Genomic DNA, 15,879 nt, shown 5'->3' with positions numbered 1-15,879 from the left:
AAAAAACATAGAATCCGAATTATGTGTGCAAAAAAAGGTTGCAAAGAAAGATTCATTTTTCTTTTTCTTCTCTTATCTTCTCTTAGAAGGTTGCAAAATAGTTGCTAAGTTGTTAACTTTTTTTTCATAACTTTTGAGCTAGTAAGTTATGATTAAAGTAATATTACTCTCACATTGATATATTATTAATACTAATTTTATTATTCATTAATTATAACAATTTCAACCGTTATAAAAAATAAAAATAAAAAATTGTTTAAAGCTTTGTGTTACTAAATTTATTGTTAGAATTATGTAAGTTTCATGTTAAACCCAAATAACTTCAATCATGATCGTCGCAATACAGATTATAAGTGTCCTATAACCCTATATCCCTAAATCAATTAACCCTATATCCCTAAATCAATTTAGATCGTAGCACAGTTATTTTATAGGGTGGAATTGAAATAGAATCATGAGCCGAATTGTGACATCATAAAGTTTGTTACTTTGTGCGTGTGTGTATTTTTTTTTTGATGAGCCGTGTGTGTATTTTTATATATTATAAAATCTGTTTTGTCATCATAAGAAGAAACGAAGTTGCTAATTAGTGCAAGTGTGCAACAGAACAGGGCAAGCAAAAATAAAAACATCCGCGTTAGGTCCGTGTTTGGCTCTTTGTTAAATTTGTACACGCTGGACAACCTTATCCCATTTTATCAAACGAGCAAGACTAGTGCTACAAACTTTACTACAATTTTATTACATGAAATGTTATAAGTGATAAAAATAAAATAATGAGTTCGTATGAATCTATGATTTCACGACTTATGAACTGTCATATAACAAAATTGTAACAAAATTATGGAAAAGTTGGTGACACTAGAATTATCCACACAGTACGTGTAAAGTAAAGCTAAGCTGACAAGTGAAATTATGGAGAAAAGAGTGGTAGTAACTAGTAATAACGAAGAAAGAAGGTTTCTTTTCTCTTTTCTAATTTGAGAGAGAGAGAGAGAGAGAGAGAGAATAACAAGGTTTTCTGGGTTGGCGGAAAACAATAACATGGGACCCACAATCCACACCCTCCTTCTCTTTTGTTTTGAGAACTCTCGAAGACAAAAGGGTCCAACTTTTTCCTTCTTTTTCACTCTCTCTCTCTTTCTCTTTCTCTCTCCTCTTTCAGTGCAAATCATGACTTTCTTTCTCTCTCTCTCTCCTCCTCCTCTTCCTAAATCCTAACCCCCCACCCTTCTCCTCTTCCATTTTCTCTCTTTTCTTTAACCCAACAATGAAAAAACAAAAAGAAGAAGAAAATCAATTCTCCTACAACAATTACTATCCCTGTAGTACTAAATCCTCAAATACCATTACTAGGTATAATTAGACTTAGTATTATCAAGTTTCTATTTCGATTAGTAGTAGTACCCTCCAAAGATTCTTTCACAGACATATATCTCTCTCTTTGAACTGACCTGAGCAGTGAGAGAGACCAACCTTTTCTCTTTTTTTTTTTCTTTCACGCACAAACACTCATACACAGCCCAACCCTAAAAGCCCATGCTTTCTCTTTCTCTCTCTATATGTTAAATTCCATTATCCCACCACCATCACCGACCTCTTGGCCCATCACCGACCTCACCTCCTCTCTTCTAGGGTTTCCTTTCCTTTCTTTCTTTCTACTCTCTCTCTCTCTCTCTTCTTCTTTTTTTTTTTTTTTTTTTTCTCTTTCCTTTCTATTTTTATGTAATTATTGATTCTTTTTAGGCTGATATATATACATATATTCCTCCGATCTCTTCCTTCTCTTTGAAGATTAGCTTCACTCTCTATCTTTCATGGATTCCCTTTAAATTCTATATGGATTCTCAGTATATCTCGTCGTCAAAATCTAGGGTTTTTCTAGGGTTTTTCCTTTAATATGTGCTTAGTGTTTACTGGGTCGACTTTAGTATCACTCAATTTGATCGAATCTTTTTTCTTATCTGAATTTCAATTGGGTAAATTTTTTTTTTTAAGTGGCAAAAAAAATTAAAAAAATTAAAATTGTCATTCATGGCGTACCAGTCGATTCCGGGTCCGGGTTCGGGATCGAGTTCGGGTTCTGGGTATCAGTTCTTGAATTCCCCTTTTGGTGATACAACTTATACGAAGGTGTTTGTTGGGGGACTTGCTTGGGAGACACAGAGCGAGACCATGCGACGCTATTTCGAGCAGTTCGGTGAGATTCTTGAGGCTGTCGTTATCACTGATAAGAATTCTGGTCGATCAAAAGGCTATGGTTTTGTGAGTATTTATTGTTTTCAGTTTCTGGGTTTTTTTTGTTTTTATTTTTATTTTTATAATAAATATCTTTCATTTGAAATGAGTATTGGTTTAGTACACCTCGATGTAAACGATATTAGTTGTTCTTTCAATGATCCTAGGATTGATCAGAACGGTCTGTAATGTGTGCCACCTTGGAAATTTGAAAATTTTAGCTGTTAGTTATCAATATCTGCTTGATTGAGTAAATTGGTTCTGCTAGTCAATGTATTTGAATCTGTGCTAGTTTGTATTGATGAGGAGTACTTGTTTCACTATTGAATGACTTGGTTTTCCCCCCCGTATTTACATGGAGGGTTTAGGTAACTTTTCGCGACCCGGAGTCTGCTAGGAGAGCCTGTGCTGATCCTACCCCAATTATTGATGGCAGGCGAGCAAATTGTAATTTGGCTTCACTAGGGCGACCTCGGCCTCCTATGCATTATGGTATATATTTCTGGCTGGCATTTGGCTAATAATTCCCCTGTTGCTGGTTTCATTGTTAGGTCATATTGTTCAATATCTTGTGGTGGATTTTTTTTTTCTATACATTTTTTAGAAGATTCATGACCATGTATGTTATGCGGTATACTCTGGAGCTTCACCATCTAGATTAAATTTTGTACCAAATACCTCTCTGTCCTTGTGCCAATATGAGCACTAGCTCAATGGCACTTTCTCCCCTATAAAAACATGTGGAGGGTGCATGGGTAATTACAAATTAAAAAAAGAAGTTTGGTTTCTGTGTATTGGTTGAGATGCTGACCTGTAGAATAGGACATTTTACTGACATTGTCATTTGTGCATAGCTGCATGTAATTGGATTTGCAGTTTTCTTAAAAGCAGATATGGTTGAGCCATGTTGTTGGGGGAATGAATATTTGACATGCACTTTGTGTTGCCTTGTTAATAGTGGACTCTCTTTATGTTAACCTCAAGCCATTCTGGTTCTGGAAGCTTTTTGTATGTATATGAAGTAGCAGTTGGTAGTGCAATGAATGTGGAATCAATGTTGAGTTGTGTGTGTGTGTGTGTTTTCCAAAAAAATAAAAAAAAGGGTTATTAAACATTTAAGCTAATGCCTAAAATTGGAGATAATTGAGCTAGTGTGGTTTTTAATTTCACTCAGTTTAACTTTCAGCCCTTAAACCATCTATATGTGTCAGTTTCTTTAAGTAAGATTTATTTTTTGTATTTTGCTTTCTGCTTTTGTTTATCATAGGACGTTTGAGACCACCAGGCCCATACATTGGAAATATGCAAGCCGCCCGGGGGGCTTACGTTGGAAGTTTTGGCTACCAGCAACCAGTTTCTTATAGCTACCAACAAGGATTAATGTATCCTCCTTATGGGTAAGTTGTGCATTTCAAAGCAGCTAGTCAGCTCAGTTTAGCTAGGTTCAAGTTTCATGTCTAAACCAATATTAAGTTGGGGGGGGAGGGGAAAAGGTATGTGTGTGTGTATATGCTGTTTTTTTTTTTGGGTTGGGGAGGGTTGGGGGGGGGGGGGGGGAATAGAAGGTAAACTGAAATTATGTTTTAAAACTATGTTCATTGAACGTTGTTTGGCTAATAGTGACATGCCCCTTTTATTTTTCTTGATGTTATAACTTTGCTTAGATGTTCACTTTCAATAGAAAGAATAATATAGTTGATTCAATCCTGAAATTATTGTTTGGGTTTTATCTTGCAAAAGTTCTATCACTATTCTCACAATTAAGTGATAGCCTTGGGGCTAATGTGTATTGGAGCTGAATGTGTTCCACCTAGGCCTATGTATTCTTGGTTCAGTGGCCTTAGAATAATTGGTGACCACTTTGTTCAATTCAGTACACCCCTTTGCAACTATTTTATCTTTTGCATTTCTTTTTGTGTTGCATATACCAATCACAACATGCAACCTCACTTTTAGAATTGTAATAAGAATACTTAGTCATTCCTTCAGATGTCAGGGTTGGTTTCGTCCAGTGATGTTACATATTGTGATTGGTAATTGCAGGAATGCAAAAAGTGGTAGTCGCGGTGGATGTGTACCCCAGCTCAATGTTTATTGAACAGGCAAGAATGATGATAGGGGTAGTTTAATAAGAAACACAGATTAGGGTTGTTAGTCTCACCATTTTCTTGATCTATTCCTTAGGTTTACATGAGATGGCTCATTGATAGGAAAGGATCACTTCAACCTGTGGTTGCTTGCGAAACCTTGGTCATTTCATTGTTATGAATGGTGCTGCATGTTGTTCTTGTTCATCTTGCAAATGACTTTGGTCTAAGCAACATTCTCAATTTGAGTCAAGAATTTTTTTTAATAAGCAATAAAATTCATCTAAAAAAGTGCAGTAAAGGGTGCAACCCTAGTACACAGGATGTGTACAAGAGAAACACCTAATAGCAAATCTAGCATCTAAATTTGAAAAGATACCAAAATTCCAACATTTGCTTAAAGGAGAGTGATGTGGTAGCCACTGTCCAGACCTTAAGAACAATCGCTTTAGCCTCAATTTGTGACATTATATAATCTTGTAAAAAATTCCAATGGTGGTTTTTCTGTGCAGGTATGCAACATATGGACCTGAATATGTGTATCCACAGGTCAGCATTGCTCCAAAATTGTAGCAGTAATTGAAACCCACATTTAAGTATGGTTATAAAAGAGTGTGAGAATACTGTGATTTTCTTGCAATGATTTTTTGTGTTGTATTTCCTCCTGCAGGGTGGTGTTTACAACCCTTATGCAGGTCAGCAATATCTTCAGATTTATGGAGTACCTGGGACAGTTAACACTGCTGTCTATCCTTATGGACAAATGGGTCAAACAATTCCTGGTGGTCATGGTTATACAGCAGTGCCCAGTTATGCTATGCCGGGTCATCAAATAGTACAGTTTGGTGGGCCCAGTGTTAATGCAATAACAACTTCGCCTATGCCTACAATTCAATCACCATATCCTACAGGTACTTCATGTCCTGCAAACTAGCTCTGTTTCTTTATAACATGAATGGCCACTTGCACGTCGCAGCAAGGATTACAACATGAAAGATTTTATTCCTTTTCTCTGCTATCAACATTCTGGAAAACAAAAATTTGCAATTTTCCTTTGTGTTTAGCAGTTTGTTTATGGTATGCAATAATGCAAGCCTTATTGAAGAACATTACAAATTTGAGTCAAGCCTTTAATGTTTATTTCAGCAATTTACCATAGTTATCAGACTGTTTTAACAGAAAATATGCTGAAACAACTGCTTAACATTCAAATGATTTACCAAATTCTTGTGAACCCAAAGGTAGCACAATCAGCTAGAGACCACACCTCATGAAATGGAATTCACTAGTTCAAATCCACTCCCCCCCCCCCCTCTCTCTCTCTCTCCTCTCCCTGAGGCCAAAACTAAATCCCCCCAAAAAAATCTTATCCTGTACCATGTGTCTGTACAGCCCATAAGATAGAAAAATGAGAATGCAAAAAGTTGTAAAATACCATGAATTGAGGCCATTGTTCGATTGGAATCTTGGGAATCAGCTTTAGAAAAAGATTTGGGATAGTGTTTTAATTCGGAGTTGTGAAATGGTGATGGAATCTCATAAAATTATACATCTGATGACTGGATGAAGTAAAGGTTGGAGAAAGATAAATGATTAAAGTAGGAAAAAGATATGGAGGTGACATTTATTAAAGAAAAAGTTTACCAAAAGGTCATAAAGCAAGTCTTCCACTTCTGATGTGAAAGGGAGGGGAAAACTCAAAATGATATTTGCTCCGTAAAATTCTCAAAAAAGATTATAACATTATATAGACCTGAGCAGGGAAATTCATTTGTTTTTCAGGTATAGCAGCACCTGTTGCAGCACAACCACAGTTTATAGTTCCTGCTCCTTCTCCTCAGTATATGCAAGGTAGCGGTTCGGACCAAACAACTGGGTGAGGGGTTGATCAAGGTGAGTGCCACATTGCAGGATAGATACTTCCGTGATCTTGCTTATATCTACCACCTGTATGATGTTATTGTTGGAGTCTCTTGTTTTCAGGTATCCTTAGATTGCAGCAGGACTAAGAGCAGCGGAACTGCTACTTGAGTGGCGGGCTTCGGATCTAGCCTTGCAAATTAAATATTTTGCATTCTAGAGGTACAAGTTTTAAATTTATTATTTGTAGCCTCATTGAATACGAATTTAATATTTAGTCCGATTAATATGAGATGATGGAGAAGTAGACTGTATGGTGGGGGAAATTTTTTATTGAATTTTTTTAATTATATTTTCATATTTATTTTTCTGGTATAGATCTTGATTTTAATTAGGTTCTCTGAAACCCAATTACAGTTTTTTGCCCAACACTTTGAATCCCTAAATTAACTAGTTTCTGATATAAGTATTTATGCCACAGGCATTCTTATGTTATTTTCATGTTATGCAGGTCATACATAGTCATGCTCACCAGAGAAGTCAAATGTCTGAGTCGCTCCAGATGGCGGAGAAGGGATGTGGAAGATGCGGGCTGCACTTCCATTAGGACCTTTACCCTATAGTTTATTTAAACCCTCATATAATGCCCCTGCTCAGGAAGAGTAGCAGGCATTCATGGATTGATGGGTGCTGGAATCGGTTTCTGGCAGCCATGTAGTAATAAAACTCTGTAAAAAATCATCATTTAGAATCAACATATGATTCTTTTATAGTCTAGTCCCTGCATTTTGGGTGTATAGATAGTCTCTGGTGCTCTGTGTGGTGTTGGGTCCATTGTATTTATAAATGATTTGTGTTCTGTTCTGTGCATATTAGTGCTAGGATTTTTATTGGAAAAACATTAACTCTTGCATCTTGGATGATTTTGTTGAGGGCCTGGCTTCAAAACATGGGAGAAGCTTCAGGTATATATCTTATTTGAGAAGAATTTTTGTGTGTTTACTAGTTCTCATTATGATTTTTGATTGCCTGCCTTATGGGAAGGTTAGGAATCGTCAATTTATGCTAAGATTAATGGTCAAGAAATTAATCTTATTTTTTTGATGAACTTCCAATTGAGTCACTGTTTGCTCTCGAGCCTCGTTAACTACTTGGCAATTTAAATGCCATATTCAGTGCCTTGATTTGAGGTCGTTGGGCCCTTTATACATAGGGGAGGTTGTCTATTGCTGATCTTGTCCTATCCATGTGTTAATTAACAATGGCATTGGCATTGGCATGTGATGTGTGAGCCAGGTGGCAAGGAAAGAGAAATAATAGGTCCCAGCACGTGCATGTCGTAGTTAAAAATGTGTTAAAATCATCATGAATGTTTTTTGTTGATGTTTGTTTTCTTCGTGGACTGTCCCTTGTAGAGAATGTTTGCTTGCTACTCGCTCGAGTGGTGGCATCATTACGTTTGTTGTTCGATAAGGTCATTAGTATGCATATCACTGTCCTCTAAGCCTCGTAAGACTGTAAGAGGCGTCGTAGATCATTTCATTTTACCCCCGTGATTCTGTATCTTTTTCAGTTTTTAAGGTTATAATTTTGTTTTGCATTCTTCCAAAATGTGTATCCACGTTCGATTGTACATAAACTTATTTAAATACAAATCCTCTTTAATTAAAGCTGTATTTTTGTGCTGGAACTTGTTTTGTTTTTTCATAGAAGGTTTGTTTGTGTATGAGAGTATGATGACATTGTGCGTGGGTTGTTATGACGTCATATATTCTACACCTCGTTGGCGGTGATATCTTTCTATACTTTAATAATTCATTTTGCTCGAGGTGGTCCCTTGGGGAATTTTTTTTTTTTTAAAAAAAAAAAAAAATTATGGTTGTGGTCGGTCGTAGTTGGCTAGGTCGGTCCAATATTGTTGTTTTGGTGGCATGCATTATTATCATTGTCATGGTTGTTATTTGTTGGGAGCATATTTTGTTAGTTCCCGTCGTGGAAACCCACGACACTCGACACTTGCAGCGTTGACAAACTTTGTTTCGACTTCTTGTACTGTACTGAGGGAAATAAGTTAATTTGTCCCAAACAGGCTGGCTTCCATTTCAATTTACCACTGAATTCAGTTGTTCTCGTGAAATTGAGATAGTGTCGCGCTCATGCGCGCTCCCACTCAATTCCTCTCTCATCCTCAATTTTTTTAAAATACATAAAATTATAAAATTAGGGTCCGATTAATATATATAAAGTTAGTTAGTTATTTCTTTATTTTCTCATCAAAAAATTTCTTAAAGTTGTTTACTAATGTATCCACCAGGTAGATCCAATTTCAGTCTGGTCGACTGTTATCAGAATAGATATTGAAGTTGTTAAAGACTTAATGATAAATAGAATTTCAGTCTAATTGACCGTTATCAAAATAGGTATTGGAGTTGTTAAAGATTTAATGACAAATAAAAGAAAGGAATAATATTAAAATGGTCTAATAATTGCTAAAACAAGAAACTAATAGAGATCCATCTATATGCAAGAATCCATGAATCTCATAAAAAATATTTGGTTACTATAGCCAAAAAGGCTCCAAAAGCTCCAAACGAGCACCTAAACATGGTGAAGGATTCTAAGTAGAAATCTATGCAACATGAAATCATGTCATTCACAGCCGATAATAACGCTAGACGCTTTTTTAAAGCGCAATGGAGTTGGTGGGTATTTCTCTGGAAACGACAAAATAAGCCTATTTGGAAATAAATCATTTCTATAATCATGAAATTTCGGGGATTAAATATAAAAAGGGAAAGTTCAAATAACTCGAGTAATTTGGTAGAAAAAAAAAATAGTTGAGCAAATAACGAAGCTAAAAAAGTTCAAAATTTCTTACTTCAATATTTTCAAATAGAAAAAATGAAGAATTTTTTTTTTTCTTTTAAATTTTTGAGAAAGCAGAAGGCTTGCTCACTCATGATATTTTTGAAGCATTTCAACAAAGGCCTGAAAATAAAAGACTAGAAAAATCTTGCTTCAAAGTCATGATATAATACGCATGAACGAATACCAAAGTTAACATCTCTTTTTAATCATAAAAAATGAAGATTTATAATGGGAATAGCTTACCAAGTATTTTTCAAGTTTTAACAACAGTCCAATGATATCAGTTTTTTTGCTATGTTTAAAACATTGCTCTTTTATTTAGCAAGAACCTGAAATAGGGTAAAAATTTCACTTTCAGCAAGATGGTGAGTTAGATAAAAATAAAAATAAAAAATAATAAAAATCTTCCAACCATATTAGATTCGGTTTCTAATAGCAACAAGCAAAAAAAGAGTTATGTCCTTTGAATTACCACATGTTGAGGGAATAACTTATTGAGCACAAACCCTAATTAATTTGTTCAATTAAGCAAAAGAAATTAATGATTGAAATTTCAAAAGATTTATGCTAACAAATCGTAAGAGGTATATGGTTACTCGAATTTCTACACACCCACTACAAGTCAAATAATAAAAAAAGTTGGAAATTTGCTAGAAGCCATTAACCACAAGAAAAAAAAAAATCTTGAGCAGGTGACATAAGCCTTATGTCATATAGATGACATCAGCCTTCTGTCATATAGATGACATCTTAAGCCCTTTATTTAGCCTTGATGAATAATATCTCAATCTTATCAACAAAATAAAGGAACAAGAAAAATATGTAAAAACTCTTTTATAAAAAGCAAAGTATCAAGTATCAACTCATGAAAAAGAATAAACCTATTTTATATAAAGTTTTTTTTTTTTTACAAGATAAAAATTCTATTCTAACATAATTTAAGTGTATATGTGTGTAAAGCTCATTTTTGAAGACTTGAACTATACCTTACAAACATTTATACTTGTGGAGTGATCACACACTAAGGATGCACAGTAAGGGTGCACAGTGATATATGAAGTTACAAATAACTAACAATGTGCTCATTCTTATTTTCCTTATTAACTTGTATCTGTCTTCTTTCGCCACTCTTCTCCTATAAAAGAAAAATAACCATATATGGGTAAGAACCAACATATATGGGTAGTTCTACTCTAACAATCAATGTTTGTATTTTTTTTTTTTTTTTTTTGGGATAAGAACCAATGTTTGTTTTTGGGTTGGTAGTTTTCTTTTTTTGGCTAATGATCAAGATTATGGTTAAGGTTCTAGTTTATAATTTATTTTTTTTTTTAATTTATGGAAATCTAGTTTATAATTTTGGTATACTATTACTATTAAGTCCAAATCTCCTGTATCACTTTTTGTGTACCACTCTATGTTCCACCAATCACTATTTGTCATGTTTTCATTTTACTTTTCTTATAAAATAACTAAAGTTTAAAATGGAAAGTAATCGTTTTTAAAAAATAAAAATAAAAATAATCATGCACATAGTAAGTAGTGATTGAAGGAACATAGAGTCGTATACAAAAAGTGGCACATGAAATTTGGACTCATTCATATTTACTAGAGAAGTGTCTTCTATTTGGACAATGCTTTCTTTCAAAACAGTTTAGAAGAAAATTTCTTTAACACGGACGACTCAAAAAAATGATCTTTAAGGTCAAAAAACGTGAAGAGAGAGAGAGAGAGAGAGAGAGAGAGCATTCGGTTGGGTCCTGGGCTCTGGGCCTTTTCTTATAGGAATGGGCCAATTCATAACAATGATAAGTTCCAAAACCCAAATCTAAGCCCATCGGGTAACTATATACACATATTACATACCAAATCCAAGGTCCATTTCTGAAGTGGGCGATACACAAACCCGTTACTATTTTTTCCGCCCACCCGAACTGACTCGCTCGCGATCTCAAATTTGTATCCTCTCCCTCTCGGCCCTCACAGTCAGAGAGGCTAATTCTAAATGGCGACTACTGTCTCAACTACACCGGTTATATTACAATCCCCCGGACCCTCCACCACCGAAATCGAACCCGATTCGGAAACCCCTTCCAATCCCAAACAACCCCAAACCCAAACCCCAATTAAACCCGACACTCCCGCCACCGCCGTCGCCGTCGTCATTGCCACTCCCAGACCCCCTGATCCACCTCCCTCCTCCGATGCTGACATCATCCACATCCCCAGTTATTCCCGTATGTCCCAACTAACAAACCAACTAACAATTTTTTTTTTTTTTTTTTTTTAAATATATATATATTTTGTTGTTATAATTTGCGTAATTAATTATTTTGGATTTTGAATCTTGATTAGGGTGGTTTTCATGGGACAACATTCACGAATGCGAGGTTCGTTTCCTCCCAGAATTCTTCAATTCTCGGTCTCCTTCAAAGAACCCTAAGGTCTACATGCACTACAGAAACTCCATCGTCAAGCAATTCAGAGAACATCAGCGTCAACAACCACAAGCCCCTTCGAGAAAAATAACCTTCACGGACGCTAGAAAGACTCTTGTGGGCGACGTGGGGTCCATTCGTAGGGTCTTCGATTTTCTCGAGGCTTGGGGCTTGATCAATTACTCTCCCTCCGCACAAAACAAGCCACTCAAATGGGAAGACAAGGACGCCAAGTCTTCTTCTTCTTCTTCTCAGGGCGCCGAAGCTAAAGCCGCTGCCGCTGCTGCTGCTGCTGCGGCCGCGGCTGCAGCTGATTCGTCCGCGGGTCCTAGTAAGGAAAATTCTAAGGTTGTGTGTAGTGGTTGCAAGCTTGTTTGCAGCATTGCTTGCTTTGCTTGTGATAAGGTCAGTTTTCTATTATGTTTCTGCCTTTTTTTCATACATTTGTTAAGTTCCTTGTAGGATATTTGAAAAATTAGGATACAATATGATTTTAATTGATTTAGGTACATTTTATATTTGTATGTATTTTTTTGTGTTTATTTTAAGTTTTCCGAATAACTAACAACTACCCAAGTCTTAATTGACTGCATAGTGCTTGCAACTGATCTTTAGGATGCCTTTGTGTAATCAATTTCATCTGTTTATGGATTTGTTGTTTAATTGATTGGTGCCAAAAGGTCTGATCCTTGGAAATTTGTCTTTTGTTGAGCAGTATGACTTGACTCTTTGTGCAAGATGCTATGTCCGTGGGAACTACCGGGTTGGTGTCAACTCTTCGGATTTCAGGCGGGTTGAGATCAGTGAAGATATGAAGACAGATTGGACGGAGAAAGAAAATTTGCATCTTATGGAAGCTATTTTGCATTATGGTGATGACTGGAGGAGGGTGGCACAACATGTTGGTGGTAGAAGCGAGAAGGAATGTGTCGCTCATTTCCTTAAGCTTCCCTTTGGGGAGGAATATCTTAAACATGCAGACTCTGGGGAGGTTGATGTCAAATGTAATCAAATGAAGGATCATGTTGATGCTGAATGCAGATTAGAAAGTTCGGGTGCATCATTCCCCAGTAAAAGACTGTGTCTCACACCTCTTGCTGATGCAAGCAACCCAATTATGGCTCAGGTATATTTATGGGGTTATTTCAAATCTTGGTAATGGGTATGGCTTTAATTTGTTTAAAGAACTTGATTACAACTCCAATAAGCAGGACCTTATGATTAGGACGGATTAGTGTATGCTCGAATCCATAACAAGGGTTACTTTTTGTCTGGGAATCATTTTGTAGGCCTTGCTATTTAAACAGGGTCTTTCTTTCTGGAGAATTTTATTAGGTTGGGTTAGACTGATGCAGGACTTCCTTGTGAAAATCTCAATGGGCTGAACATAAAGTGCTCTAACAATAGTTATAGCCTTGGCCCTCCCTTTATGATTTTACTGCACCGTGTCTTTTAGTTCAAGGGTGCCAGGGTTCACTTCTAATCTAATAGTGTTACCTATGGAAATCTATATAGATAATCAAGTGCTCAACTAGAATGGATTTAGATTATGGACTTTCTAACTATTACTGAATCTTAAGTGTGCTTCATCCAAGTATATGTGGTTGGCAGTATCATTCTTGATTTATTTATTTATTTTGAACCAATGCGGTTATTCCAAAGGTCAACATTGACGTTTGTACTCGGAACATTTCTCAGGCTGCATTTCTGTCAGCATTGGCAGGTGTAGATGTTGCAGAAGCTGCTGCCCGAGCGGCAGTTACGAGTCTCTCTCAGGTGGGCCTTGGAGCTAATAAAGAGCCTCAAGGTTCGCTTGCCAAAATTACAAAATTGCAAGGTATACAAAATTCTTATTTGGAGCTGCTCTCAGGCATTTAGGATTTGGACTGACATATTTTGCTGCATATGGGCTGGAATTGGGCCTAGGATGTTACTGATTTGAATTTGTAAAACTTAATAAGTACTAAGTAGGCAACTATTCAATTAGTGCTTTCTAGGAGGTGTTACCCAATTGATTTATGACATAAGTATTTTGTCAATTGGGACCATATTGCAAATAGGGCAAAACTTAGATACAGTACCTTAGGTACCCCTTCTAAAATTCAGCCACCTGCCAGACTAAATAACTCAATTAACGGTGTTAACACAATCCGTTATCTGTCTCTTTCTTTGCACTTTTGTTTTCAGTTTCCCAATATGTTAGAGAACCCATGAGCAAAACCCAATCTCTTTAGCTTTTCAATCTCTCAGACTTCTAAATTTTAAAGAAATCAAGATTTTAGAAGAACGAAAAGGCTGACTTAATTATGTGCATTGCGTTGTCAACTAAAGGTTTGTTGCTTCTTGTATGTGGCTAGGGACATAGTTGGAGAAGCAGAGAACTTGAACGGACAATGAACAATTTCATGTAATCATAGATCTACGAATGACCATACCCAAAAACCCCATGTTTGGAATCCAACCAAAACTATCATGTCCTAACAACCAAAACAAACCCAATCCCCAAACCCACATAAAATCAAACGAGAGGAGAAAAGATAAATTAAAGGAAAACTAAAGAACAAACAAAGAAAGAGAAGAGGAGGAGGACGACGATCGGCGGTCTCTCCATCACTGGTGTGCTTCCGATGGTTGCAGAGCTCATGGGTTTCAGGCTTTTAGCCTTGGGGGCCTAGGCTAGACTTCAGCGAGAAGAGCAAACCCAAAAGAGACCAAGAGAGTGGCTAATGGTGGCCTGCTGTGGCCGCCCTTGACAGCAGCCATGGAGTTCCGATGGTGGAGAGATCTTCAAGTTTGAGATGAGAGTGAGATGATGGAGGGATATAGTTAACAGAATTAGAGAAAGAGAGGGTGTTAACACTGTTAGCTAAGTTATTTTAATAAGGGCTGAATTTTAAAAGGGGAACCTAAAGTACTGTATTTAAGGTACTGTATCTAAGTTTTGCCCTTGCAAATATTACTAACGCATGGCAGCCTTCAACCTGTCAGGTCTGGAAATTTTAAAAATTTACAACTGAGTAAATTTTTGGCCAAATACCTATGAATTAGTAAAAAGCTACAGAGAATGCTAGTTGGGGAATGTGTTATTGTGGAGACCACTCAACTTTCAGCAGAATAATGGCTCTATATTTCTGATGCAGAAGCTGATGTTACACCTAATGGCGACACCACTGGGAATGCATCAGAAGGAGCTTTTGTGGAAGCAAATTCACAGCTTCAGAAAGAAGAGCTGGATGTGGAGAGAGCAATTTCTAGGATTGCAGAAGTTCAGGTTTGTATGATTCTCAGTCATTGCTTCATGCTCCTGTCACATTATAGATTATTTGCTAAACATTAGGAGTCAATGCAGATGAAGGAGATCCAAGATAAGCTTGTTCATTTTGAGAACCTAGATATGCAGATGGAAAAAGAATGGAAACAACTGGAGCAAATGAAGAACATGCTTTTTGTTGATCAGCTTACCCTCTTGTTTCATAGACGTTCTGCCCCAAAAACTGACGAACGCATGGAGCAGAAGAGTGTAAGAATAGATTGATATTCCAAGATTCATGAATATCTATATACTTATCCTCTTTTTTTGCTAGTTATCTATTTACTTACCAAAAATGCCATATTTTCCCCCATGCCTGTTAATTGACTTTCTCTCGGGATCTGCAAAACTTACTCTCAAATCAAATTAGATTGGTTGTAGTTGCAAAGCTTCTTCCCTGCTCAGCTGTCCCCCATGTAGGTTTTTCTTTTCCTGTCCCCCTTGTAGGTTTGTGCTCAATTTTAAAAATCACACTTACCATATGGCAACATTGGCATGCATCTGCCAATATCTTCCTACATGTATATTACTTTTGTTTTTATTGAGTTATTATATTGAGAATCTGAGATACAACTTCTGTTAGGGTGTGTTTGTTATGCTGGAACTCTAGATTAAAACTATTAATTTCCAATAATTCATGAAGGTTTTGTATTTATCTGAAAAACTTCCTGAGAATCTTTTAATTCTCATGAACATGAGAATTCTAATCCTTATATTTTAGGTTGGAGAAGTCGTCAATTCTGACATATGTAAGCATTCATGAAAACGAAGTGTAAAACTTGAATTCGACCTTTTCTGAAAAAGCAACTATATAGAGTAAATTTTATATACCTAAAATCTATTTTTGTCATATAAAAAATCATTTATAATGGCAAAACTATTAATTTTTGTAGGCTGTAGCTACTAGATGAGCACATATAATTATTTTTTAAACTATCAAGTTTTTTTTTTTTATTTAAATATAGTGTTTAAAGTTTAAACACTAACTTTATAGTATCTTATAAGTGGGTAGTCCCTTGGCTTGCCTCATTCCGGTTCTGTGTATAGTGTTGGATAAGTGTAGACAATTTCTAGGAAC

General features: G+C 36.2%; 2 protein-coding genes across 2 annotated transcripts; both read left to right on the top strand.

The window, feature by feature from the left end:
* The first annotated feature begins 1,128 nt into the window (after positions 1–1,128).
* Positions 1,129–7,187, top strand: LOC142613738 (uncharacterized). The gene is made up of 8 exons (XM_075786223.1): positions 1,129–2,265; positions 2,607–2,730; positions 3,506–3,635; positions 4,838–4,874; positions 4,996–5,236; positions 6,108–6,218; positions 6,309–6,407; positions 6,697–7,187. The coding sequence occupies exons 1-6, from the start codon at positions 2,035–2,037 to the stop codon at positions 6,203–6,205; spliced, it is 861 nt and encodes a 286-aa protein (XP_075642338.1). The 5' UTR covers positions 1,129–2,034; the 3' UTR covers positions 6,206–6,218; positions 6,309–6,407; positions 6,697–7,187.
* A 3,761-nt stretch (positions 7,188–10,948) lies between these two features.
* LOC142616144 (SWI/SNF complex subunit SWI3B) lies at positions 10,949–15,383 on the top strand. Its single transcript, XM_075789024.1, has 6 exons — positions 10,949–11,290; positions 11,409–11,896; positions 12,207–12,617; positions 13,190–13,328; positions 14,632–14,762; positions 14,841–15,383. The coding sequence occupies exons 1-6, from the start codon at positions 11,059–11,061 to the stop codon at positions 15,024–15,026; spliced, it is 1,587 nt and encodes a 528-aa protein (XP_075645139.1). The 5' UTR covers positions 10,949–11,058; the 3' UTR covers positions 15,027–15,383.
* Positions 15,384–15,879: the final 496 nt, after the last annotated feature.

Source organism: Castanea sativa, chromosome 1 (genome assembly GCF_040712315.1).
Source record: "Castanea sativa cultivar Marrone di Chiusa Pesio chromosome 1, ASM4071231v1".
In the NCBI taxonomy this organism is placed as follows: Eukaryota; Viridiplantae; Streptophyta; class Magnoliopsida; order Fagales; family Fagaceae; genus Castanea; species Castanea sativa.
The sequence above is the reverse complement of the archived record's forward strand: the minus strand, read 5'-3'. Positions and strand labels throughout refer to the sequence as shown.